Below are 27,638 nucleotides of genomic sequence, written 5' to 3' on the forward strand. Positions count from 1 at the left end.
ATGTGGGAGACCTCGGTTCGATCCCTGGGTCAGGAAGATCCGCTGGAGAAGGGAAAGGCTACCCACTCTAGTATTCTTGTGCTTTCCTAGTGGCTCAGATAGTAAAGAATCCACCTGCAATGTGGGAGACCTGGGTTCGATCCCTGTATCAGGAAGACCCCATGGAGAAAGGAAAGGCTGCCCACTCCAGTATTCTTGGGCTTCCCTGGTGGCTCAGACAATAAAAAATCTGTCTCCAACGCGGGAGACCTGGGTCCGCAAGATCCCCTGGAGAAGGGAAATGCTACCTACTCCAGTGTTCTTGCCTGGTGAATTCCATGGACAGGGGAGCCTGGAGGGCTATAGTCCATGGGGTCGAAAAGAGTTGCACACGACTGAGCACGCACACACAGCAATATACATGTAGATATACACGGGGTTTCCATGGTGGCTCCATGGTAGAGATTCTGCCTGCCAAGCAGGAGACACAGGGTCGATCCATGAGTCGGGAAGATCCCCTGGAGAATGGAATGGCAACCTACTCCACTATGCTTGCCTGGAGAATCCCATGGACAGAGTAGCCTGGCAGACTACAATTCATGGCAGAGAGTTAGCCGTGACTGAGCAACTAACACTCTCCCTTATAACTGACATTGTGTAGCTTTTGTCTCTGTCTGACGGACTTCACGTCATGTGCCCGTCTGTAGGGGCATCCATGTTGCTGCAAATGGCATGCCTTCATTCTTTTTCACGGCTGAGTAATATTTCCATCTCATCTGTACTCCATCTCCTTTATCCTTTCCTCTGCTGGTGGACAGTGAGGTTGTCTCCATGCCTTGGCTATTGTCTGTAATAAGGATGATGAACTTTTAAGAGGTACAGGTGTGTGATTTTGCCCCCACAAGCCCAGTACAATCTTACAGACAGCCCCAGGGCCCAGTCCTTCTGACACCGCCTGGGGTCACGAAGAGTCGGTCCCACCTTAGCACACAGAGGAGCATACAGTACCATATTTCCCAGGACAAAGATGTGTGTTCCCTTCCTCTGCACGATTTTACTAATTTAACTTCCTAACGTTGCTCTCGAGAGCATTGCTGTCCAAAACAAATTCAGCACAGATCTGTATTATTTCATGTTTTTAACAAGCCTCGTTTCAAAAAGTCAAACCAGGCATAAATGATTGCATTCAGAACTTGATTTAATTTAGGATGTCCCAGATGGGACCATTTCAACATAGTGTCCATATCAGCGTTGACAGACTCTCCGTGAATACTTTTTGTCCGCACCACACGGCGTGTGGGATGTTAGTTCTCCAGTCAAGGATGGAACCTGCATGCTCCCTTGCTTTGGAAGTGTGGAGTCTGAACCACTGGACCTCCAGGGAAGTCCTCCGTGAATCTTTGGTACTCAGGTTTTGAAATTCCAAACACCATTTCTCTTTTGTTGAGTCTTTAAGGAGGGAACTGATTTCCCATATGAAACACTAAATGTGTGTATATTGGCCATGACGCTTGAAACAGTTGGAGAGAAAGCAGATTCACGTGCATTTTTCAGTCCGTGCATTGAGTGTGGGTTGTTACATTTAAATTCAAATTAAAACGGGTTAGAATTTCACTCTGTGCAGTGAAAGGGCAACTGATGACTCCCGTATCAGAAGCTAGATCTGGAACACATGCCCATGGTGTCCATTCCTGTGGCGAGCTGGGGTTTGTTCACATGGGTCCTGTTCCTCACGCTGCAGAAACATCTGTTTGTGGCAAACAATTGGGGAGCAGCTTTACATTCAAGGAAGTCAGTCCTCGAGGAAATCAATCCTGAATAGTCATTGGAAATCAGTCCCGGGTATTCATTGGAAGGACTGATGCTAAAGCTGAAACTCCAATCCTTTGGCCACCTAATGCAAAGAGCTGACTCATTGGAAAAGACTCTGATGCTGGGAAGGATTGGGGGCAGGAGGAGAAGGGGACGACAGAGGATGAGATGGTTGGATGGCATCACCGACTCAATGGACATGAGTCTGAGTGAACTCCGGGAGTTATCGATGGACAAGGGAGGCCTGGCGTGCTGCGATTCATGGGGTCGCAAAGAGTCGGACACGACTGAGCAGCTGAACTGAACTGACTTAACATTAAATAGTTCATGTCTGATGGCTTTTAGACAGGGGCCATCCTGGGATTACGTTCTCTGATGCGGTTAAAGTCAGTATCCTTTTCCCCTGTAGAATTTCATCACTTACATGGCTAAGAATAAAATGGGGTACTTTGTATCTTAGCTGGAAAAGAATCTGCCTGAGTGCAGGAGACCTGGGTTCTATCCCTGGGTTGGGAAGATTCCCTGGAGAAGGGAAAGGCTCCCCACTCCAGTATTCTGGCCTGGAGCATTGCATGGACCGTATAGTCTGTGGGGTCACAAAGTGTTGGACACAACTGAGTGACTTTCAGTTTATGTAGAAAGACTGCTGCTGCTGCTGCTAAGTCGCTTCAGTCATGTCTGACTCTGTGCGACCCCATAGCCGGCAGCCCACCAGGCTCCGCTGTCCCAAAGAGTACAGGTAGCTTTAAACCTCGGTTTTAGTCGATGATAGCGGTGCTGCCACCTATTGGCAGTGTTGGGTATAAAGTCCACCCTTTTTAAAAAAAAAAAAAAAAAATTGTTCTAAGCTGTACTGGGTCTTCATTGCTGTACTTAGGTGGCTCAGCTGGTAAAGAATCTGCCTGCAATGGAGGAGACCCCGGTTCAATTCCTGGGTCAGGAACTTCCCCTGGAGAAGGGAGAGGCTACCCAGTCCAGTGTTGTTGGGCTTCCCTGGTGGCTCAGATGGTAAAGAATCTGCCTGCGATTTGGGAGACCTGGGTTCCATGTCTGGATCAGGCGGGTCCCCTGGAGGAGGGCATGGAAACCCACTCCAGTGTTCTTTCCTGGAGAATCGCCATGGACAGAGGAGCCTGGCAGGCTATCGTCCATGGGGTCACAAAGAGTCAGAGACGACTGAGCGACTGAGCAGAGCACACAGGCTTTTCTCTAGTCGTGGCGAGCAGGGGGCCCCTCTCCGGCTGTGATCCGCGGGCTTCTCACTGCAGTGGCTTCTCCCGTTGCGGAGGACGGGCTCTAGAGCAGGCTCGCTCACGGGGGCACGTGGGCTTTTCACTGCCCTGTGTAATGTGCAGTCTTCCTGGACCAGGGATGGGACCCAGGGGACAAAGCAAGGAGGCAGGGGTGATGAGAACCTGTGACCACCCCAGCGGTGGAGTCCCGGACAAAGCAAGGAAGCAGGGGTGATGAGAACGTGTGACCACCCCAGCGGTGGAGTCCCAATCTCTGAACTTCCAGGGGAGGCCAGCTTTTTGTTTTTTAATTAGTTAATTAATTTTGTAACAATGTATTTATTTATTTATTTTTGCTTATACCAGTCTGTTGCTCCCCACCCATCTCCCTGAACCCTCATGCATGCGTGCTCAGTCATGTAACCCCATGGGCTGCAGCCCGCCAGGCTCCTCTGTCCATGGACTTTTCCAGCTAAGAATACTGGAGTGGGTGGCCATTTCCTTCTCCATGATTTATTTTTTAACTGAAGGATAATTGCTTTACAGAATTTCATTGTTTTAAATTTATTTATTTTTAGTTGAAGGATAATGGCTCTCCAGTATTGTGTTGATGTCTACCACACATCAACATGAAAGTCTTCTTTTTTTTTTTCCCAAAGTCATTTTGTTTGGAAGCCTGATTGCAACAAACGGTCAGTAAAATGCTTCACAGATTCGCTGGGTGATTAGTTTGCCCGACCAGCACCAGTTCTCAGCTGAGAAATCTGTGGTTCTGAGAGGTGAGACGGTCTGCCCGTGTTCCCACGGTTGCCAAGCGAGAGTGCTTTATGAGTTTCAGGTTAAGTTTATTTCCCTTACCAAGAGGCTCTGTTGGTGGAAGCGCCTCGGAGGGGCCTGAGGAGTGAAGGCTTGCTGTGGGGACTGCTTGTCTGCGTAGGACTCGTGTGTTTGCCCGTTTCTAGAGGGTCGGGTTGAGTGTGTCGTAGGCTGTGGTCACTCCTGTGTTCCTTGCGTTGCTCATCTCATCTGTGAAATGAGAGCTGTTCCTACCCTGTGGGGTGACAGGTAAGGATGGCTGGATCTGCTCATTGGAAAATGTTTCCTAAAAACAGTCTGATCAGGTAGTGAATGTCGAGTAGAGAGTCAGTGCTTCTGAGTTTATCCCGTCCACTCTCACGGCACCAACGTCGTCTCCACAATGGTCACCTTCGCTTTCATCACCACTTCCAGCGTCATCGGCATCAGCACCATCATCACCATCAACATCACGGCCGTCATTATCGTCACCGCCATCATTAACGTCACCACCATCCCTATATCGTTATCACCATGAACAGCACCACCATCATCAACATCACCATCATATCAGTATCACCACCATCATATCATTATTACCACCACCATTACCAGCACCATTAACATCACCACCATCACCATATCTTTATCACCACCACCATCATCACCAGCATCGTGATCACCCTCCTTTGCTGTGGACTGCATTTATGTTCCTCCAGAATCCATGTCTTAAAGCTCTACCCCCAGTTGTGACTTTGTTTGGAGATAGTCTTGTTGCAAGGGAAATTAAGGTCAGGTGACGTCATGGCAGTGCGGTCTTAGACCCACAGGACGTGTGACCCTGTGAGCCGTTTATTACCCTCCCCGGTTCTGGAAGTCCACGATCAGTCTGCTGACTGACCTGACTTCCTGATGACCGTCTCTTCCCAGCTCATTCGCACCATGTCCTCCCGTGGTAAAGAGAAATCTCTGTCCGCCTCCCTGTTCTTACAGGGACAGGAGTCACTGGGTTAGTCCCAGTCTTCTCTTGATTACATCTTGCAAGACCCTGTTCCAAGAAAGATCACATTCAGCCTTTTGTTAGGACTTTTGGGTGGAACCCAGCTGAACCGAATATGGATGCCATGGTGGGCACTTGGGAATATGAATGTACCACCAGCTGGACGTCTGTTTTACAGACCAACTTCTCTCTCCTACTCGCTGAAAGTGTTAGTCGCTCAGTCGTGTCCGACTCTTTGCAACCCCATGGACTGTAGCCCCGCCAGGCTCCTCTGTTCATGGGGATTCTCCAGGCAGGAATACTGGAGTGGGTTGCCATGCCCTCCTCCAGGGGATCTTCCTGACCCAGGGATTGAACCCGGGTCTTCCGCACTGCAGGCGGATTCTTTACTGTCTGAGCCACCCAGGAAGCCCCATGTCTTAGTGGAAATGATAACGCTGAGAAAAGTAACACCGGTGGATATCCCCTTGCCTTCTCTCCATGAGCTGAGTGAGTGAAAAAGAGAACACCAGAGCATTGATGATTCACAGCCAGGACCAGCACTTTCCCACCAGCATTGATAGCTGTCTGTCTGTGTCTTTCCATATTTCCTGCAATCAGAAGCTTGTTTCTAACAATGTACGTCTCTGCCCAAGAGGATTAGGAAAATTTTTTAAGTATAAAGAGAATTCTCTTAAAAGAAGAAGACAACTGTTCCCGCTTTTCAGTAACTGTCTGCTACGAACGGGGGTGTACACAAGTCTGTTCAGCTCCCAGCTTTCAGTTTTCTTTGGGGATATTAAGTGAGGACTGACATTTCCGGGGCTTATGGAAATTCTGTTGCAACATTTCACGGAACTGCAATTCCGCTTTGAGATGTAAAGTTTTAAGAAGGTTTGCTCTATTCTGAAGCTCTTTCTAGCAATTCATGCCTCTCGAGCTCCCAAGAAGCGTGGAGTCTTTTTGGAAAAAGCTTTTGCTTCAAAAAGATATGGAGAAGGACATGGCAACCCACTCCAGTGTTCTTGCCTGGAAAGGCCCATGGACACAGGAGCCTGGTGGCCTGCAGTCCGTGGGGTTACATGACTGAGCACGCGTGCCTGAGGTTGGAGGGAGATGGGTTGGTAGCAATAAACTGGTAGAGCTAAAAAAAGAAAAAGGTGTCAGGCTACCTGAGTCTTCTTGGAAAACTGCTAAGTCATACAGCCTTTGATGTGTGGGCCCCTCACCTGAGGTTGCAGCCAGACAGACTCAACTTTCCACGCGTAAGCGGAGAAACCACCCCTGGCAAAGGGTATAGTTACCTGCTACCGCCTCCAGCTGGTCTGGACCTCACAGCTGAGGCCCAGGCTTCCAGCCGTATTCAGGCAACCTTGGATGTGCCCCCAGGCTGGAAACCCACCTCTGACGGGATCGGCCAGCAGAACTAAAGAATTTCGTGAGCCAAAGCAATGAGGTGGTGATAGTGGTTTTTTTTTTAATTGCCTGCTGCTGCAGCAGACTTAAGGGGAGACAGTTTCTCTGCTGGGTCCGTCTTTGCTGGTTGGATCTCCGGCTTTCAGCCTGATGTGCTGTTGTCGTTCACTCGCTCAGTCACGTTCGACTCTTTGCGACCCCATGGACTGCAGCACGCCAGGCCTCCCTGTCCATCACCAACCCCCAGAGCTTGCTCAAAGTCATGTCCATCGAGTCGGTGATGCCGTCCAAGCATCTCATCCTCTGTCGCCCCCTTCTCCTGCCTTCAGTCTTTGCCAGCATCAGGGTCTTTTCCTGGCTGTCCTCTAGGTGGGGCCAAAAGCTAACTTTTTGCAGGTCTCAGCTCATCTGGGGGAGAAAATCCGTTCCAAAGTTCTCAGCCCTGTTTCTACCCCAGACATCCCAGAGCCCCTCAACCTCAAGAGTCTAAATGCCGCTGCTGACACTAACGTGTCAGTGAACCCACAAAAGCTCAGCACACACTTCAGACCTTTTGCAGAGACGGCAGAAAAGATGTTTCACTGATGTTTTGCTTTTCCTCTGGGAGAAGAGAACCAGTTCATTTATTTATAAAGCAGACATATGGGTTCCTGATAGTCGCTCCCAGGTACAGCGGGCTTCACGAGTCAGTGGCTTGAATCTGTTTTCATAATGTTTTATTGGAAAACAGGACTGTGGGGGTTTTGCTTCTGAGCAGCGAAGAGAAACACCAAGAACAACACACAGCCGTGGTAACGGGACTGTTACTTCGAGTCTGTTTTGCTTAATTGGTGTTTATAAAAGGCAGCAGGGCTTCCCTGGTGGCTCAGACTGTAAAGAATCTAGCTGCCATGCAGGAGACTCAGGTTCGATCCCTGGGTCAGGAAGATCCCCTGGAGGAGGAAATGGCAACCCGCTCTGGTATTCTTACTTAGAGAATCTTACTTGGAGAAGAATTACTCCAAGAATCCTTACTCGGAGAATCCCAGAGGAGCCTGGTGGGCCACAGTCCATGGGGTTGCAAAGAATTGGACGTGACTGAGTGACTTTCATCATTTCGTCATGGTCATAAAAGGAAGAAACTCAGGGGAGACAAGGTTATTGTCTTTATGTATGGGGTAGGATAAAGACAAGGACCAGCTGTCCAGCACAGGGAACTCTGCTCAGTACTCTGTAATAAGCTTATGTTTCCCAGGGGGAAGCATGGGGGAAGGGATAGTTTGGGAGTTTGGGCTGGACATGGACACACTGCTGTATTTAACATGGAGAACCAGCAAGGACCTGCTGGACAGCACAGGGAACTCTGCTCAGTGTCGCGTGGCAGCCTGGGTGGAGGGTTAGGGTTAAGGAGAATGGGTACATGTGTATGCGTGGCTGAGTCCTTCGGTGTCCTCCTGAAACCATCATAACATCGTTCGTCGGCTATATGCTAATACGGAGTAAAAGTTAAAAACCTTAAATTGAAAAAAAAGTGTCTATAAAAGGAGCAGCATCACAGAGGACAGCATCGCCGTGTTTATCTATGGGGTTGGGGTCTAAGGCTCCACGTAGATTAATTCAGTGATGTAGCCTCCCCGCTCCTGAGGCGCATGCATCGGCCAATGACAGCTGAGTTCTGTGGACCCCACCTCCTTCTTTTCTTCCCACAGGACGTGGACCCTCTGCGGGACCCCCGAGTACCTGGCCCCTGAGGTCATTCAGAGCAAGGGCCACGGCCGAGCGGTGGACTGGTGGGCACTTGGCATCCTGATATTCGAGATGCTCTCAGGGTGAGTACCGCTTCTGTGAGGAAGATGCCTGCAGCTCCCTGTCCTGTTCGCTTGCTCTGGGGTGCTCAGCCCCTAGGATTTGGTGCAGGGGGTCAGGGATGCACACGCTTGGAGTGGGGTCTCCCACAGTTCTCAGGGTGCGCAGCCCCCAGGATTTGGTGCGGGGGGTCGGGATGGACATGCTTGGAGTGGGGTCTCCCACAGTTCCCCAGGGTGCGCAGCCCCCAGGATTTGGTGCAGGGATTGTCAGGGGATGGACATACTTGGAGTGGAGTCTTCGAAAGTTTCCCACTGTGGGTGATGATGGTATGAACTGACCATTCGGCTTGCTTTCAAAAGAAGAAACAGCAGGAGCTTGGAGGACCAGCAGGGTGTGTCTCTTGAGATCTTTTGTCTCTGAGTGTCCCTGTCTGCCAAGAATATACGATTCATCACACACCGATCACTCCGGACTGATTCCCAGAGCTGGGTGTATATGTTAGTGATTGAGACGTGTCCAACTCTTTGCGACCCCGTGGACTGTAGCCTACCAGGCTTCTGTGTCCGTGGAGTTGTCCCAGACAAGAATACTGGAGTGGGTTGCCATGCCCTCCCCTAGGGGATTTTCCCGACCCAGGGGTGGAACCCAGTCTCCTGCATTGCAGGCAAATTCTTTGCCATCTGAGCCACCAGGGAACCCCGAGCTGGGTAGCGGGCATGTTGGATAAAGAAATGCTCTTTTGGACATTTGGAAGGAACAGCGCTACAGAAATGAAAGAGTGCGTTCTTTCCTGAAAACCCCAGACGTGCCTGGGAATGTTTGGAATTCCATTTACCTCCCCGGTCCAGATTCCAGAGAGATGCACCCTGTATCAGCATGATTAACTACTCAAGTCTGGCATTTTCGTGAGGTGTTGCTAGGAATTCCGTGCGGCGGTAAAGAATCTGTCTGCAATGCAGGAGCGGAAAGAGGCGGGTTCGGTCCCTGGGTCGGGAAGATTCCCCTGAAGAAGGGGAATGGCAGCCCACTCCAGTGTCCTCACCTGGAGAATCCCACGGACAGGGGAGCCTGGTGGGCTACAGTCCACAGGGTCGCAAAAGAGTCGGATATGACTGAGCACGCACGCACACCAGGTTTCCCCACACTGGGCAGACAGCAAGCGTCCTCCCCGTAGCCGTCCGTGGACCCGCTGCTTCCTGGCCGTCCTGTGCTCACAGGGCTCTTCTGTTGGGTGCTGTGCTTGGCCGGCAGGCAGGGGAGGGGTAGCGGTGTCCGCCCAGGACTCCTCCCCACCCCCACCTGCCCCTCCCCCGTCCCCTTGCCCTTCTTCTGTTCTCTCTGTCTCTTTGCCCTCTGTAGTCAATCCCATAGACCAAAAAAAAAAAAAAAAATCCCTTCCCGTGCATCCCAGCCCAGGAATTCCCGGTCAGAAACACAAGACTGAAATGCATTCCCTACGGTATCAGAAATGCAAGATGTAAAAAGAAATGCAAGAAGTGTGCATGTTTCTGCGCCTGTGTTTGATCAGTGCTCCAAACATGTCCCAGCCACGGGTGGCTGTGTTCCTTCCTGAGCGTTTCTGACCAGCAGAGGGTAGCATTGCCCGAGAATTGAATCCCGCTGCCCGTAAGACGTTTTGCTAGAATGGACTTCCTGTGTCTTCTGTTTTTTTTTTTTGTCTGTATTATTACGGGGGGAAAAAATGTAATTTCACGGAATACAAGAATATGGAATAATGTAGCAGAGATAACGCTGCAATATAGTATACGATTGGAAGATATGTCGTTGGAAGATAATGGCATATTATTAGGACATATGGGGCTTCCCTGGTGGCTCAGACAGTAAAGAATCCGCTTGCAATGCAGGAGACCTGGGTTGGATCCCTGGGTCGGGAAGATCCCCCGGAGGAAGGCATGCCGACCCACTCCAGTGTTCTTGCCTGGAGAATCCCATGGACAGAGCAGCCTGGCAGGTTGCAGTCCACCGGGTCAGAAAGCGAAGGACACGACTGAGCAGCTATGTTCTTTTACTGTGGGAACCTACATATTCTATAGTGTATTCAAATATACTACAATAGAAATTATTAAAATACAAGAGAGTAGAATTAGAATACAATATAGGATATATTAGAATGATTATTGCAGTTATTATGTAAAGATGATTATTAGAAGTCTATTATTTTAATACACTGTATCCCAGTGGTCGGACACGACTGAGCAACTGAACTGAACTGATCCTGGGAGTATCGTAATAGGATGTGTGCTATCTGTTATACCTTCAGTCGTGTCTGAGTCTGCGACCCCATGGACCGCAGCCTGCAAGGCTCCTCTGTCCACAGGATTCTCCAGGCAAGAATTCTGGAGTGGGTTGCCATGCCCTTCTGCAGGGGATCTTCCTGACCCAGGGTTCAAACCCGGGTCTTCTGCATTGACAGGCAGATTCTTTACCTTCTTAGCCACCAGGAACATTGAGGTAGGTCAAAGATGTCTATAAAAAAAAGATCACGGATAGGTGATGGGGGGAAAAAAAAATTGCAAAATTGGCATATATATGTATTTTGTGGCGGGTGGGCACGGGTTAGATACTCTGAGGCATGTGGGATCTTCCCGGGTCAGGGACTGAACCCGTGTCTCCTGCATTGGCAGGCGGATTGTCTACCACTGACCCACCGGGGGAGGCCCTGATGTGCATTTTTTAAAAAGAACACTTCTTTGGCTGAGTTGGGGGTTGGTTGTCGGTTGTAGCCTGCCAGCTCTTTCACGGCGGCCTGCAGACAGTCTGGTTATGTAGCTTGGACTCCGTGGATCCAGCACATTGGGCTCACTTGCTCCAGGGCCTTAGTTCCTCGACCAGAGATGGAACTGGCGCCGTCCGTGTTGTAAGGCGGATTCTCAACCACTGGACCGCCATAAAAGTTCCCGGCCATGCATTTTCTAAGATGACATTCTTGAGCTGGCCTTCGTGGGGCAGTACAGGTGATCCCTTCTGTCTACAGCTCACCACGGCTGATGTCAAGATGCAAGTCGTGCCCACATGCGTGAATGGCACTCACTACCTGTTTTATTAAGACCGTCGCCATATTGTCAAGTAATTATCCTCCAGTTCAGATGCTCAGTGGTATCCGACACTTTGTGACCCCGTGGACTGCAGCACACCAGGCTTCCCTGTCCATCACTGACTCCTGGAGCTTGCTCAAACTCATGCCCATCAAGTTGGTGATGCCATCCAACCATCTAATCCTCTGTCATCCCCTTCTCCTCCTGCCCTCAATCTTTCCCAGCATCAGGGTCTGTTCCAGTGAGTCAGTTCTTCGCATCAGGTGGCCAAAGGATTGGAGTTTCAGCTTCAGCATCAGTCCTTCCAGTTATTCAGGACTGATTTCCTTTAGGATGGACTGGTTGGATCTCCTTGCAGTCCAAGGGACTCTCAAGAGTCTTCTCCAACACCACAGTTCAAAAGCATCAATTCTTCAGCGCTCAGCTTTCTTTATAGTCCAACTCTCACATCCATACATGACTACTGGAAAAACCATAGCGTTGACTAGATGGACCTTTGTTGGCAAAGTAATGCCTCTGCTTTTTAACATGCTGTCTAGGTTGGTCATCCTTCAGTTAAATTAGTCAAATAAAGAAAAAAAAAAAAAGGCTTAGAAGGAGGGAGGCTTCCCTGGAAGTCCAGTGGTTAAGACTCTGAGCTTCCACTGAGAGCAGTGTGCCTTTTGTCCCTGGTCAGGGAAGGAATACCCCATATCCTGTTCCATGCAGCCAATAAATAAATTATTCGACGGTTTCCATTGAATTAAAGATAGACACTTGAAGATAACTTTCAAATCTGGGCGGGCTTCCCTATTGGTCAGTTGGTAAAGAATCCACCTGCAATGAGGGAGACCTGGGTTTGATGCCTGGGTTGGGAAGATTCCCCTAGAGAAGGGAAAGGTTGCCCACGCCAGTATTCTTGGCCTGGGGAATCCCGTGGACTGTATATATAGCGGACTGTATATATAGTCCATGGGGTGGCAAAGAGTCGGACACGACTGAGCGGCTAACACAGACGTGAGATCCGGGCGCCGTCTTTGGCCGCTTTCCGCACTCCGACGTCTCGGATGCGCGCTCCGTCTGGTTTTTCTCTCGGGCTCCATCTGTGAGCGCTGCCTCGTGATGACTTTTTTCCGCTCGTTAAAGCCACTGCTGGCATACCTTTCCCGTGACGGCGGCGTCTCACGCCAGCTTCCTCGGGGCTCCGTATGCCGTGTTCTCCGGGAGCCCGTGGAGGAATGTATGATGCGTTTTCTCCCGGGCCCGTTTCTGAATGGAAACCGTCCCGCGCGTAACCTCATTCACAGCCACCGCCCAAGGCAGGGATACGAAGCCCCGGCTGCTGTTGGAACTGGCTTCTGGCTCAGGGGCGGAGGGCCGACTCGGGGTTTATTCACTCCAAGGCGTTCACACTCGCCGACGGCTGGGTGTCTCTTGGCCGCGGTAGGTTCACGATCCATGGAAGCTGGTTACTCTAGAAGTTCAGCTGGCCGGGTTAGTTGTAGTTCTGAGACCATAATGGGCTTCTCAGGTGCTCTCAGGGGTGAAGAACTTGCCAGCCAAGATAGGAGACGCAGGTTGGATCCCGGGGTTTGGAAAGATTCCCCTGGAGGAGGAAATGGCAACCCACTCCGGTATTCGGGCCTTGGAGGATCCCATGGACAGAGGAGCCTGGTGGGGCTACAGTCCATGGGGTCACAAAGACTCAGAGACTGGGGCGGGGGGGTGGGACACGACTCAGAGACTAGACAACACACAAGTGGCTGTGTGTTGTCTCGCTAGTCACATAGCCTCGTGGTCATGGCCTTTTCTAGACTTGCCCGTCCTCTGTAGTTGGGACAAAGTGCTTGATGCTTGGCTTCTTGGAACCGTGCTTCCATAGCTGGTCCTGAGTCATCCGTGACTCCAGGGTGAGAGGAGAAAGCGCACTCCGCAGAATAATATTCTCTTCTGCCCATGGCAGGCGGAAAGAAGCCATCCTTATAAAGCCTGGGGGTGGTTTTTTTTTTTTCCCCTACACTGGCCACTAAAAATAGACGTGTTTATCTTTCTAACAGGTTTCCTCCGTTTTTCGATGACAACGCCTTTGGCATCTATCAGAAGATTCTTGCTGGCAAGATAGACTTCCCCAGACACTTGGAGTTCAGTGTCAAGTAAGTCAGCTGTCTTCTCTGGTCATCGGAGGTGTGTATTTCTAAAGCCTGTGACAAACCCCCAGTGCAGGCGTCCTGCCCAGCTAGGTCCCATCCTGGTTTGTTCCTCTGAGCTGAACTGACGCTCTTTGGCTGGGTCATCTTTTCCCCTCAAAAAGGGGAAAGCTTTTCATGACTCGGCTGGGATGACACTTCATCTCTTGGTGACTTGCAGCCGTATTTTACATCTTTTGATATAGTTGTGTATTTATCATTAGCGAATAAAGGCTGTTTGTGATCATATTGAATAAGGAAGCAGCTTTGTTATTCGAGAAGAAGGCCCTTGTTCTTGCTAGTTTGGTGGGTGGTGTGGGCATCGATGACTTTGCATGCTAAGTCACTGCGATTGTGTCTGACTCTCGGCGACCCCATGGACTGTAGCCCGCCAGGCTCCTCAGTCCGTGGGATTCTCCAGGCGAGAATACTGGAGTGGGTTGCCATGCCCTCCTCCAGGGGGTCTTCCCGACCCAGGGATCAAACCAGGGTCTCCTTCATCTCCTGCGTTGGCAAGCAGATTCTATACTGCTGAGCCACCGGGGAAGCCCTTGTATAATCTGTAAGTACTGTGAGCGATTATGTTACTTAAATAAAATTTTTAAGTGGGAAATAAAAGGAAATGATTTCTTGAAACACGCTTTGACGTAATTGTGTCGAGTCCTCCTCTGCTGTGTGAACGCAGGACTTCTCTCTCTTTCTGTGTTGTGATTTTTTTATTGTTGTTCAGTCGCTCAGTCATGTCTGACTCTTTGCGACCCCCTGGACTGCAGCACACCAGGCTTCCCTGTCCATCACTATCTCCCAGAGCTTACTCAAACTCATGTGCATCGAGTCAGTGATGCCATCCAACCATCTCATCCTCTGTCGTCCCCTTCTCCTCCCACCTTCAATCTTTCCCAGCATCGGGGTCTTTTCTAATGAGTCAGTTCTTTGCATCAGGTGGTCAAAGTCTTGGAGCTTCAGCATCCGTCCTTCTGATGAATATTCAGGGTTGATGTCCAGTGAGTCAGTATTCTGATACCGTCTGCTATTTAGAAGGGAAATCTCAGTGACCCAGCACACACAAAAATACTTGCCTTGCTTCCGGGAAGGCAAGGAGTCCAGACAAGAATCCCACAGATAAGCAGACCCACCGTGCCAAGTGTGATGACTGATTTTGATAGAATCACACATAGTGTAGTTGGCTGGGGTTGGCCTGGCTGGTGTATTTGAGATGAAGGTCAGACATCCCCAGGGCAGACAGGGTTTCTCCTGTTGATGTTCAAAGGCTGTTCATCTCTACGATGATCTGACCAACCTCTGCGCCTTAGCTGGGTTGCAACTCTGCATCGCGTAAATTGTTTAGGTTATTTAGGAACAGATAATGGTGAGAAAGGGCCTTCCCAGGTGAAGCTAGTTGTGAAGAACCCGCCTGCCAATTCAGGAGACATAAGACACTCAGGTTCCATCTTTGGGTCGGGGAAGATTCCCCTGGAGGAGGGCAACCCACTCCAGTATTCTTGCCTGGAGAATCCTATGGATGGAGGAGCCCGGCGGGCTGCAGTCCATGGGGTCGAAGAGAGTCAGACAGGACTGGAGTGACTTAGCACTCAAAAGTGGTGAGAAAGGCTAGAAGACGCTCAGTCATCGTGAAGACTGAACCACGGGGCGGGTGTCCTTGTCGCGTGGTGTGGGTTTTATTGCTGTTGACCTGCTGTGTTTGCGTGGGTCCATATCAACATGTCTGGTTTCTGTCTCCTTGCCCCACCCCCGGCCCAAACAGAGACCTCATCAGGAAACTGCTTGTTACCGACAGAACAAGGAGACTGGGAAATATGAAGGTGAGTGTTTGTATCCTTGTGTGTGGAACGGTAGCGGCTTCCCACGTGAGGTTCGTGGTAAAAAGCCCGCCCGCCAGTGCAGGGGACATAAGAGACTGGAGTTTGATCCCTGGGTCCGGGAAGATCCCCTGCAGGAGGGCATGGCAACCCTATCCAGTGTTCTTGGGCTTCCCTGGTGGCTCAGCTGGTAAAGAATCCGCCTGCAATGTGGGAGACCTCAATTCAGTCGCTGGGTTGGGAAGATCCCCTGGAGAAGGGAAAGGCAACCCACTCCAGTGTTCTTGCCTGGAGAATCCCCCTGGACAGAGGAGCCTGGAGGGCTACAGTCCACAGGGGTTCGCAGAGTCGGGCACGGCTGAGTGTCTCGGCACGCATTAAGTTGTACTCACTTTAAATGCCTCTCATCTGACTTCAGACATGTCAACAATGGCAGAACAGTCTTACCGTTTCATTGGCCAAACTTCAGATTTGATTCACCCAGAGTCGAGTCTCCTCGTCTCTCCAAAGAAGTCAGTGACTCAGCAGCGATCTATAAGTTAACTAATCGTCGCTTTCTTTATTTACTTACATATTTTTTTTTGTTTCTGAATATTTTTTAAGATTTTCATTGATGGATAATTGCTTTACGATATTATGTTGGTTTCTGCCATGAATCAGCCCGAATCCACCATAGGGATACCCATGTCCCCTCCCCCTGAACCTCCCTCTCGTCATTCACACGCCATGCAGTTTACTCCTTTGAATCCGACAGTCGATGGCTTGCGATATGTTTGCAAAATGATGAACTCGTCACCACAGTTTTAAAGAACAGGTTCGTTCCTTCCAAAAGAACCAGTAACCTGTAGCTACCACTTCTCTGAAGTTTCCGACTTCCCTGGTGGCCCAGTGCTTAAGAGGCCAGGCTTCCACTGCAGGCGACTCGGTTCTTACCCCGGCTTGGGGAATTAAAATCCCACTCGCTGCCAAGTCTTTAAAAAAAAGCAAAACCCACGTCTCAAGTGTGACATCCTCGAGTTGCATCGTAGTCACGTGACTTAATCTCTGGCCCACAGTGAGCAAATGACATCATTTTGTGAACCTCCTTCTATGCGTTTGTAAAAGTGGCTCAGGTGGTAAAGCTTCCTGCCCGCAATGCAGGAGATCCGGGTTCTATCCCTAGGTCGGGCAGACCCCCTGGAGAAGGAAATGGCAACCCATTGCAGTATTCTTGCCTGGACAATCCCCATGGACAGAAGAGCCTGGCGGGGCTACAGTGCATAGGGTCGCAAAGAGTTGGGCATGACTGAGCGACTAACACACTCACACACACACACAATGAGGAAAGCTTCAGCTGCAGGAAATTGTCGAGGTGAAAATACCACTGTATGTGGGGAGGGCCTGAACCATAATCACCCTTTGGTCTTTGTGGTGCAGAGCAGTATACACATCAACAGCAGGCTTTTGGTATTTAGGCACTGAGTCGTGTCCGACCCTCTGCAACCCCATGGAGTATAGGCCACCAGGCTCCTCTGTCCATGGGATTCTCCAGGCAGGAACCCTGGAGTGGGTTGCCATGCCCTCCTGCAGGGGATCTTCCCCGACCCAGGGATGGAACCCACGTGTCCTGCCTGGGCAGGCAGGTTCTTTTACCCCTGAGCCACCAGGGAAGCCTGAACACCACGACTGCATTTCTTCCTATAATGAGCAAAAGCATATAATGCCGCTCACATGCCTTCCTTGGTGGTTTGTCCGAGGACAAAGGCTCGAGTCAGATCGAATCACTGTTTCTCTCTGTGTGGAATCATCCAGAGCTTCTCTGGGCTACGCACTTTCCTGTCCTGCCGGCCTTCTCTGCGCTGACGACAGCTGTTCCTTTTTGCAGAACGGAGCCGAGGACGTCAAACAGCACCGATGGTTCCGGGTCGTGGACTGGGGCGCGGTCCCGGAAAGGAAGCTGAAGGTACGGCCGTTCGTCCAGTCTGGCGGCTCGCACCCGGGGCAGCCGCAAGCTGTCCTGAACACAGACGCGGGCTCTGAGTCTGTGGCTCGGTTCCTTAGGATGAGTACCTAATGAAGTGATTCAGACATAGACTCGGGCTCTGAGTCTGTGGCTCGGTTCCTTAGGATGAGTACCTAATGAAGTGGTTCAGATCGTGAATAAGTGAAGTTCACAGTGTTGAGAGGGAAGACCTGAGCTGAAGAGTCGGGCTTCCCCGGTGGCTCAGCTGGTAAAGAGACCTGTGATACAGGCACCCCGGTTCGATCCCTGGGTCAGGAAGATTCCCCTGGAGAAGGGACTGGTTAACCACTCCAGTGTTCTCGCCTGGAGAATCCCATGGACAGAGGAGCCTGGCATGCTGCAGTCCATGGTGTGGCAAAGAGTCTTCAAGAACATCTATACCTTAATTGAAAAATTACAAAACAAAACATACCAATGTCAGTGGTTACATCAAAGATCAGTGGTCCCAGATCAACCCAACAAGTATAATCATAAAGTTTGAAATGTGAGAATTATCAGAAGGTGACACAGAGCAAGAAGTCTGGCGGTGTCGTTGGAGGCAGGACGCAGATAGATTTGCTCAATGTACAGTTTCTGCAAAGCTTCAGCTTGCAAACAACACCGTATGTACAAAGTGTAATTAAATGTTCAGTTCAGTTCAGTCGCTCAGTCGTGTCCGACTCTTCGCGACCCCATGAATCGCAGCACGCCAGGCCTCCCTGTCCATCACCAACTCCTGGAGTTCACTCAGACGCACATCCATCGAGTTGGTGATGCCATCCAGCCATCTCATCCTCTGTCGTCCCCTTTTCCTCCTGCCCCAATCCCTCCCAGCTTCAGGGTCTTTTCCAATGAGTCAACTCTTTGCATGAGGTGGCCAAAGTACTGGAGTTTCCGCTTCAGCATCATTCCTTCCAAAGAAATCCCAGGGCTGATCTCCTTCAGAATGGACTGGTTGAGGCATGCCTAAATGGAACGACTTCCTGGGTCAGACTTGCTCCGTGCAGGGTTTCTGCAAAACTTTGATTACATAAAAAACAACAAAAAAAAGGGTATGTACGGTGTGTGCGCTTAAGTCACTGAGTCGTCGTGTCCAACTCTTTGCAGTCCCATGGATGCAGCCCACCAGGCTCCTCTGTCCATGGGGATTCTCCACGCGAGAATACTGGGGTGAGTTGCCATGCTCTCCTCCAGGGGATCTTCCCAACCTAGGGATGGAACCCAGGTCTCCTGCATTGCAGGCAGATTCTTTACAGTGTGAGCCACCAGGGAATCCCAAGAACACTAGAGTGGATAACCTATGCTTTCTCCACGGGTTCTTCCCAACCCAGGAATGGAACTGGATTGCAGGTGGATTCTTTACCAACTGAGCTATAAACTGCAATAAAACTAGGCGTGCCTGAATGTAACAATTTCCTGGTGCAGACTTGCTCCCTGCAACGTTTCTGCAAAGCTTTGATTTATCAACAAAACAAAACAAAACATAGTTATCTGAATAGTGTAACAAAACTAGGCGTACCTGAATGTAATAACTTCCTGATACAGACTTGCTCCATCCAAGGTTTCTGCAAAGCTTTGATTTAAAAAAAAAAAAGAGAACAAATACAGTGTTAAAAGTGTGATAAAACTGGGCTTGCCTGAATGTAACAACTTCCTGGTGCAGACTGGCAAGGTTTCTGCAAAGCTTTGATTTATTAAAAAAACACAGTATCTGCAAATTGCGGGAAAGCTGAAGCGTGGCTGAAGGTAAGATTACTGGTGAACACTGTTCCTCTGTAACCACGGCGCTGTATCTCTGCTGGTTCCTCAGCCCCCAATTATCCCCAAGCTGTGCAGTGAGGACGATACCTCCAACTTCGAAGCCTATCCTGAGAACGACTGGACTTCTGCCCCGCCGGTGTCACAGAAAGAGCTGGATGTCTTCAAGAATTTCTGAGCTCGGGACTCCCCGCCTGGAAGGTATATCTTTATTTTATGTATTGATTTTTGACATATCAAGGCACCCTTTATTTCATGCATTCATGATATCACTTGAAAGTATACAAAAGTGAAAGTGTTAGTCGCTGCGTCGTGTCTGACTCTGTGTGACCCCTTGGACTGTAGCCCTCCAGGCTCCTCTGTCCGTGGGATTCTCCAGGCGAGACTACTGGAGTGGGTTGCCCTGCCCTTCCCCAGGGGAACCTTCCCAACCCAGGGAATGGAACCCAGGGCCTCCTGCATTGGCAGGCGAGTTCCTTACCATCTGAGTCACCTGGCAAGCCCTGTATCAGTTGAATTCTGTTTATTTTTAAATTTCTTGTATGTATATATATTTTTTCATATACGTGTATTTCTTCTTTTTCAAATTCTTTTCCCATATCGGTTATGAGAGTAGTGAGCAGAGTTCCCTGTGCTATACGGTGGGTCCTTGTGGATTGAACTGATTTACCAAACAGAAGCAGAGTTAGATTGCGGGTCTGGACCCTGCAGTTTTTTCTTCATCGTAAAATGTTTTGTCTGATGGTGAGGTCCTATGGCAGAGTACAAGGAAACGGGGACCCACTCTTGCTTCTGGGCTAAATCTCTTTTCAAATTGTGGACGAGGTTGGGCTAGTTCTGTGGAACATGGAGAACCCACCACCTTTTAAATGAATCTTTCAATGTACTTTATGCGGCATTCTCGCTCCACAGAATTCAGGCTTGTGGGTCTTTGCAATAAGAGTGTGAAAGGAATCTTGGGCTTCTTTTTTGCTGCGGTTGTTGTTGTTACTGTTAAGATGACAAATGGTGCCCAGGTGTTTTGAAAACTTAACAAAACCCAGACTTCCCTGCAGTCCCGCGGGTAAGAGTCCATGCTTCCAATGATGCAGGTTCAATCCTTACTTGGGGAACTAAGATCTCGTGTGCCACACAGCGCAAGCAAAAGATAAAAAAGAATAAACATTTAGAAAAGTAACCGAATCCTCTGTTTTATTTCAAGCCAGACACAGGGTGATCTGAGCCTGCCTGGGATACACAGTGGCCCCCACGCCGACCCGAGGAGGCAACTGTCTTCTTCTTGGAGTAAGGATGCTTCCGCGTGTGTATACGCCTGGATGTGTGTAAAGAGACTGCAGAGCTGTTGACCTTCGTGGCCCTGGAATTATTTAACCTACTGGAAATCGGCTGCACAGTAGGACACTTTGAACATTCGTTTGGTTGCAGGTTTTCTTCTTTCTAGCCTTGTGTGTTCCTGCTGGAATATCTTGGGTTTCGTTTTTTTTTTTTTTTTCCCTCATAGACTTGACTTTTTAAGTTTAATCTCAACTTGTTCAGATATAACCACAAATGGTGTGTGTGTCTGTACGTTTGCTCGCGTCTGTGTATAAAAAAAGGCGGTATGCTTGGAGCACAGAAATTGTGATGTACATGTTCCTACTTTCCAGAGATTATATTTATGTTTCAGATTTTTCTTTTCTTTTTTTTTTTTTATGAATCTGTTCTCTTGCTGGACAACATTTTAAAAGTTATGATATATGCATTTTTTATCATCTTCTATGCATTTTATGGGTATATCCTACGACAGTCTGTATGCAGGATTTTTAATGCTTTGTGTCTGGTAGCCTGAGGTCTTGAAACCAGAAGGCAAAGGAAGGAGATGTGAGTTTGAATTTTAGTCCAAGACTAGCCGCTGACCGCAAATGCTTTTCTCAAGGTATTTTGTGTGTGGCATTAAAAAAAATTTCAGACTCTGTAGGGAGATGGCTAGCTATTCATATTCCAGGTTCAATCCCTAGACCAAAATTGCATCTCCCAATACAGAAGAGTCCTTTTTCAGCATTGGCTCGAGGAACTTAACGCACATGATTTTCTTTTCCCCTTTGGTTTTGGGAAAAGCAAGGAACGGAAGGGGCACGATGGAACCGTTTGAACCCTCCTTGTTTCTGCTTGGTTTTATTTCTCTTCAGCAGTGTTCGCTATGCTTCTGGTTTCACAGACCTGCCGGGCCTGTGCCGGACAAGCCTGGGCTGAGCTTTGCTTTCCCTTTGGGTCCGAGGGTTGGGTGAGGACCGTGAACCCTGTCGATCACGAAAGCCAGGTGTCGAGCGTGTGGCCGTGCGCAAGTGTTGCTGTTGAAGTTTGCATCTTCCCAGAAGCAGGACGTGGTCAGAGGTGCTGGGCATCCTCCTTCACTGCCTTCTTTACCCTCTTTCCCTTCTGCTTTCTGATTCTAACCTTTGCTGTGGGAAAAAAGCTAAACGGGACTCAGCTGGAAAGGCCAGAGTGGCTCAAACCCGTTGTGTAAAATCCAGTCGTAGGGTCCAGCCATGCCCTTTCCCGGCGCAGGTCTGTGCATTTAAGCAGTCGGTTCTAGAGCCTTCCGTGGCTGCGGGGGATCAGTCAGTAGACCTCCCAGGGCCCTCCCTCCCCCCAAGCCCTTCATCGTCCCTTTTCCAGCCCAGAAAGGTTCAGCTCCTTGGACCTCAGGGCTCCAGGCAGTGTGTCCTCGGGATATGTTGCTAGAAAGGCTTGGGTGCGCCCTCAGCTTTCAACTCTTCTCAGGTCTCTGCAACTCAGGTATTCTTGGGTCACCTGGTGAGTTCTTTGCTGCCGACACTGTTTCCTTCCTGTGCTGGGCCAGAAAAGTGTGTCTTTCCCAGCTTTTGCTTCCCCCGCTTCTGCAGGCACATCTAGGGGTGTGGAGAGCTGATGTTTGGGAAAAGTATCCGGTTTTTTTTTCTTTAAACGTAGCACAAATGTCAAAGGACATACATGTATTTATCACATTTGACCATTTGCACCCTGAAGAATGGGTACTTTTGAACTGTGGTGTTGGAGAAGACTCTTGAGAGTCCCTTGGACTGCAAGGAGATCCAACCAGTCCATTCTAAAGGAGATCCAACCAGTCCATTCTAAAGGAGATCCAACCAGTCCAATCTAAAGGATTTCCTAGCTGTTCATTGGAAGGACTGATGCTGAAAGTGAAGCTCCAATCCTTTGGCCACCTGATGTGAAGAGCGGACTCATTGGAAAAGACCCTGATGCTGGGAAAGATTGAAGGCGGGAGGAGAAGGGGACGACAGAGGATGAAATGGTTGGATGGCATCACCAACTCAATGGATATGAGTTTGAGCAAGCTCTGAGAGTTGGTGATGGACAGGGAGGCCTGGCGTGCTGCAGTCTGTGGGTCACAGAAAGACACAACTGAGCAGCTGAACAACAACAGCAACTCCTGGATCAGAAGACAAGGGCTGTGTGTGCTTGAAGGAGATGTGAAGAAAAATGACACCTATAAAAGCTTCGAGCTGAAGGCACTAAATCACCCCCTTCTCATAAATGACCTCATCTTCAAAGAGCGGTCCATTCCGTAGGTGAGAGTGAGTCCAGGATTAACTAAAACGGACCTTACAATGGGCAGCTCATTAAAAATTTACTTTCAAAGGGTGCACTTGGATAAACGTTCCCAGAGAACTGTTATTTTGAGTCTGTAACTTTTCAATCACCACATGCTCTTTGGATTAAACGGTGAGCCAACTGGGACTAAAGTTTTATCATGCCGTTTCTGAACTGTTACATCACTGAATGTTAGAAGGTTAAATGAGCAGCGCGAACCTGCGCAGAGATACAGCCTCCACGGGGAAACGCATTCAGTCCTGTGTCCTCTGACTATAAAAATAAATGAGTATTCTTTGGAGCCTTATGCTTGAGAAAACACGAAATAAATGAAACACCTTTCTTGAACACAATACAAAAAATTGTAAATACACATGTTGATCCTGATGCATATTTTTTTGGCTTCGTTCTTCCTCTCTAGTAATTTATGAGATGAAAACAGCACAAGGACGCACATGTGTTGCCTTAATTTTGAAGACGTATGCAGGGAAAACAAAGGTTCAAATACCACGGATGGCTCGCTTCTTTATAAAAGCATGGTCGTTGACCATCCGCCATGCAAAGCACATTGTGAAGGAAGAGGAATTCCAACACTGCCAGGCGGGCTTTACCTCACCTTTCACACCCCTGCCACCCATTTAGTTATTGAACGCATTATGTGCTGGTGGCTGGGCCGTAGATTAAATGGTCTGACGTCATGCAGTGCTGGGCGCGATCAAAATGAGTCTTGAACACATGGATGGCTCACCGCATGCAACCAGAAAAGCGTTCACTGCCTGGAGGCATTCTGTGTTGTTCGAGTCTCGGATCCAAAGTAATCAGAGTGTGCAAGGTTTAGAAGACAGTTCACGGCCGCCGTGACAACATTCCGAACCGGAAAAGGAGAGATCTGTTTTTTGTTTGCTGCCGTTTGACAAGTCGGCAATATCTCCTTAAGTGACAATACTCTAAAAAGTCTCGGGACTCCCCCACCACCCCCCGCCCTGGTGGCCTAGTGGTTAAGACTTCACCTTCAAGAGTTGGTGGGGAGGTGATGTGAGTTTAACCCCTGGTTGGCGGAGCTGAGATGCCACAAACCTTACTGTCAGAAAGCCAAAAATACGAAACAGAAGCAATGTCACAAATTCAGTAAAGACTTTAAAAATGGTCCTTATTCCACCCACCCTCCCCCCAAAAATATCTTGTAAAGTCTTTAGGAAATGCATTGATTTCAAGAGGTGGATCGGGGTGGGGTGGGTCTTGTTTTCCTCAGGGAAGAATAAAGCCAGCCTGGTTTGAGAGCCATCTGTAAAACTCTCAAGGAGATAAAATGCTAGCCGGTCATAACGGCATATTGTTTATGGTCGTGGCCGTTGGGATATCCTGCTCAGCAGACCTGTATCATTGGCCAGCAATGGGAAGAAAAAAAAAAAAAAACCCATGATTTCTGCTGTCGATTTGTCAAAATACGCAAAGGAAAAAACCCCGATAACCGGCACGCACGTCACACCATCATGATACTTTAAAACTCCTCCCATTCTTGCTCCTCGGGCAGGTCTGACATCACCTGTTTTTCACCATCTCCGGCGACGTTTGGTTTCCTTCTCTGCATCTGCATTTGAGGACCAGCCTGCCACCCATCCGAGTCACCGGCAGCCCCACGCAGTTGAGTCATTCGACTTGCGTTCGCCGTTTCTGCCTACGACCCACGTTGCCTCTCGATGGGAAACCACTGTTAGCTGTGAGATTTGGCTCCATCCTGTTCATGCAGGACCCCGACACCGTGCTCTGCAGGCACTGAGGGCCACCCCACCTGGGTGAACCCTGCAGACTGCACTCGCTCCCCATCGTAACAACAGAATCCTCGCTGTAGCTTCAGGTGCTGGAAAGATTGGAAATTTTTCTTTTTGTCCCCAGTCCTCTGATTTTGCATCACAAATTGACAGCATCATGCAAGTCTCTTGATCGCTCCCAGTGGAGATTTGAAGTGAGGTGCCCGTGTTCTTTTTTTTTCCGGTGGTCCATCTGCCTGGCGTGTGTTCTAAACCTCCTGAAACATCTTGTACGCTGTACCCTTTCTTATCTGTTTCTGACTAATCGGTTTAACTCGCGTGGGCATTGCTGACTCACCAAGAACAAAGAGAAAAAGCACGTGTACGATTGTCTTAATTAATATATTTGAGTCTGTGTGTGTGTGTGTGTCTGTGTCTTGGTGGAGGTCGAGTGGTGGGCCGATGCTTCCACCAAGCATCACGTTTTCATACCGAGCTTGTTCCTGCTGACCCCGTGTGGTCACCACCACACACAATCCTTGATAATCAAAAAGGAAATATTCTGGAACCGTTCCCTCTAAGTTATTGTGTCTGGAGACCTTCTGTGTTGATATTCTCTTTGCTGTTCCATGGTGGACTCCTGTGTTATTTAAATAAAACTCACGGCACGTGTGTTGTTGTGCAACTGGGATCAGAAGCGTTTCTGCTCACCAGCCGCCTTTCCTGGCTCCCTGAGATGCTTTCTCCGGCTCTACAGGGCGGTCGGAAATTCCTTCTTTCTCAAGGGATGAAGCATCCAGGGCTGGTGTGCCACCTTCCTGCTCGAGTCATACTGGGAGCCCCGCCCTGATCGTCTCAGCTTCTCGTGGTTTAAAAAAGAAAGAAAAATAAAAAAGCCTGTTTCTACACCTCTCCATTCCTTGCACAATGAAAAATCACTGTGATTTGTGTATGTATGTGTGTGTATATATACACACACACACACACCCTGGGAAGATTTTACTGCTGTCTAATTTATGGAATGATACCATTGATTCCAGGTTTGTTTAATAAAACTTTGTATCTTTTCAGATAAAAGTCTGACTCTGGTTTGTTTCTTTGGTCATGGGAAAAGCTATAGCTTCTCTGCTTTCATCTAGCCCCCAGTGGCAATCTTTCTTTTAAAATTTTTATGTTTTGCTGAGATGTAAGTGACCACAAAATTATCTTTGTTTCTGGTTTACAACATACGTCATTCTACATGTGTATATAAAGCAAAACAGAGAAACAAAAAAGATTCTAGTACATCTTGGTAGCATCCATCCCCTTACACAGTTACAAAATGTTTTTCTTGTGCTGAGATCGTTCACCTTCTACTGCTTTAAAACAAGCTGTAGGTATGATACAGCACTGTATTTTCTTCTGCAGAGGGCCAGATGGCCAGTAATTTTGGCATTCCCTGTGCAGTGTGCAAAACCAGCCTCAGGCAGTGTGTAAAATGAAGGGGTGTGGCTGTGTTGAAATAAAGTTTTATTTATAAACGGAGGCTGGGGGGCCGGGTTTGCCAGCCTCTCATCTGGTGGCCTGTGGTGTCTTTACTAAGTCACCTTTGCAGCTTGTTCAAAGTGTTCCTTCATCGTTTACAAAATTTACAAAATTACAAAAATTACAAAAGTATTTTAAAATTTCCTTCTCCTCACTCACTCACATAGCGTGGCTTGACACCCAGCTGTCCAAGTCACCTTTGCAGTTTGGTTTGAAAAAAAAAAAAAAAAATCCTGCCTTTTTCACTGTAAGTCAAACCCGTGTGTGATTTATAACACTTGAATCACATTGTTGCAGCTGAGTATCAGACTTCACAGGGATTCTCTGATGGCTCAGACCATAAAGAATCTGCCTGGGATGCAGGAAACTTGGGTTTTATCTCTTTTGGGAGAAGGGAATGGCATGCCACTCTAGTATTCTTGCCTGGAGAAGCCCATGGACAGAGGTGTCTGGTGGGGCTACAGTCCGTGGGGTCACAAAGAGTCGGACGTGACTGAGGCACTCAGTAGGCACAGAACCCTTGATAACCACCATTTCAGTCTTTTTTTTTTTAATTAGCCTTTTTAGATTGCACGTATAAATGAGATCATACAGTGTTTGTCTGTCTGTCTAATTTACTTCAGTTAATAATACCCTCCAGGTCCATTTCCACAGTGGAAAAATGGCAGGATTTCCTTTTTATGGCCGAGTAATATTCCGTGGCATGTATCTACCGCTTCTTCATCCATGCATCTGTGTACAGACACTGAGATTGTTTCCGTCTCTTGGCTGTCGTGAGTCATGCTGCCATGAACACATGGCTCCAGATCTCTCTTTCCAAATGGAACTCAAACCCACTGTGAGGTGTTAACTCACACCCATCAGAATGGCTTTTATCACCAAGACGAGACGTGACAAATGATGGTGACCGTGTGGAGGAGAGGGAGCTCTCGTGCGCCATGGGTGGGAATGTAGAGCGGTGCAAAACGGCACGGAGGGGCCTCAAACATTAAAAGTAGAAGTATCGTTGATGTGTGCAGTCACGTCCGACTCTCTGTGACCCCACCGACCGTAGCCTGCTGGGCTCCTCTGTCCCCGGGAGTCTCCAGGCAAGAACACTGGAGTGGATTGGCATTTCCTTCTCCAGGGGAATCAAGAACTACCATGAGATCCAGCAATTCCACTCCTGGGCGGACGCTATGATTTAACATTTAACAAATGCTTATTTTCTCCTCCCCCTGTCTCCTTTAAAGGTAGTGAAATGGAGGCTGAGAAAGACTTAAGTTAGTCACGCAGAGTCTCGTAGTTAATAGATCTTGGAGCTGAGATTCAAACTCCCATCCGATCCGCACTCATTCCATTGTACCGCACGACATCTCAGTAATAAAAATACTACATGAAGAAAGGAGAAAGTAGGTTCTCAGTATTCGGCATTGGACGCCGAAGACCCCCAGTCACTGTACTGATACGGAGAATTGCACGCTTTGGTTTGCCTTAAGGCAGAAAGCCCTGAGCTGCTGGAACCCGGGTCCGTCAACCCAGGTCACATTTATTACCGGCAAATTACCTTCCAAAAATATAGACCAGAGGCTGTTTTAGAACCTGGTGAAAGCTACAAGTTCAGAGAAACTTAGAAAAAAAAAATTTTTTTTAATTGGAGTATAGTGTGAGTCTGAGTGAACTCTGGGAGTTGGTGATGGACAGGGAGGCCTGGCGTGTTGCGATTCATGGGGTCGCAAAGAGTCGGACAGGACTGAGTGAGCAACTGATCTGATCTGATCTGATCTGATAGTTGAGTTACAATGTTGCAGTAGTTCCAGAGAACTGAATCAGTTGTACATGTATCCACTCTCTGTGTGTGTGTTTGTAGCAGAGTTTTATTAAAGTATGAAAAGCAGCTGAGAAAGCTTCTGACATAGACATCAGTAGGGGGATGGGAGAGTTGCCCCCCGCCCTTGTTCCTGTTAGCAAGGGAGTTATACACTTTTTTAATTGGTTATTACAATAAA

General features: G+C 48.7%; 1 protein-coding gene across 3 annotated transcripts in view; it reads left to right on the top strand.

Moving 5' to 3' along the window:
- Positions 1–25,203, top strand: part of LOC505773 (protein kinase cAMP-dependent X-linked catalytic subunit) — a 59,826-nt gene extending 34,623 nt beyond the window's left edge. For 2 of the 3 annotated variants that reach the window (XM_002700423.6, XM_059883929.1), the window contains 6 exons: positions 7,902–8,021; positions 13,094–13,189; positions 14,988–15,045; positions 16,907–16,984; positions 18,834–18,982; positions 19,983–25,203. In XM_002700423.6, coding sequence (XP_002700469.3) covers positions 7,902–8,021; positions 13,094–13,189; positions 14,988–15,045; positions 16,907–16,984; positions 18,834–18,959 — 478 coding nt within the window. In that variant the 3' untranslated portion in view covers positions 18,960–18,982; positions 19,983–25,203. The remainder of the gene's footprint in view (positions 1–7,901; positions 8,022–13,093; positions 13,190–14,987; positions 15,046–16,906; positions 16,985–18,833; positions 18,983–19,982) is intronic. The other variant, XM_059883928.1, reaches the window with a different exon arrangement.
- The last annotated feature ends 2,435 nt before the right edge of the window (positions 25,204–27,638 follow it).

Source organism: Bos taurus, chromosome X (assembly GCF_002263795.3).
Source record: "Bos taurus isolate L1 Dominette 01449 registration number 42190680 breed Hereford chromosome X, ARS-UCD2.0, whole genome shotgun sequence".
Classification (NCBI taxonomy): domain Eukaryota; kingdom Metazoa; phylum Chordata; class Mammalia; order Artiodactyla; family Bovidae; genus Bos; species Bos taurus.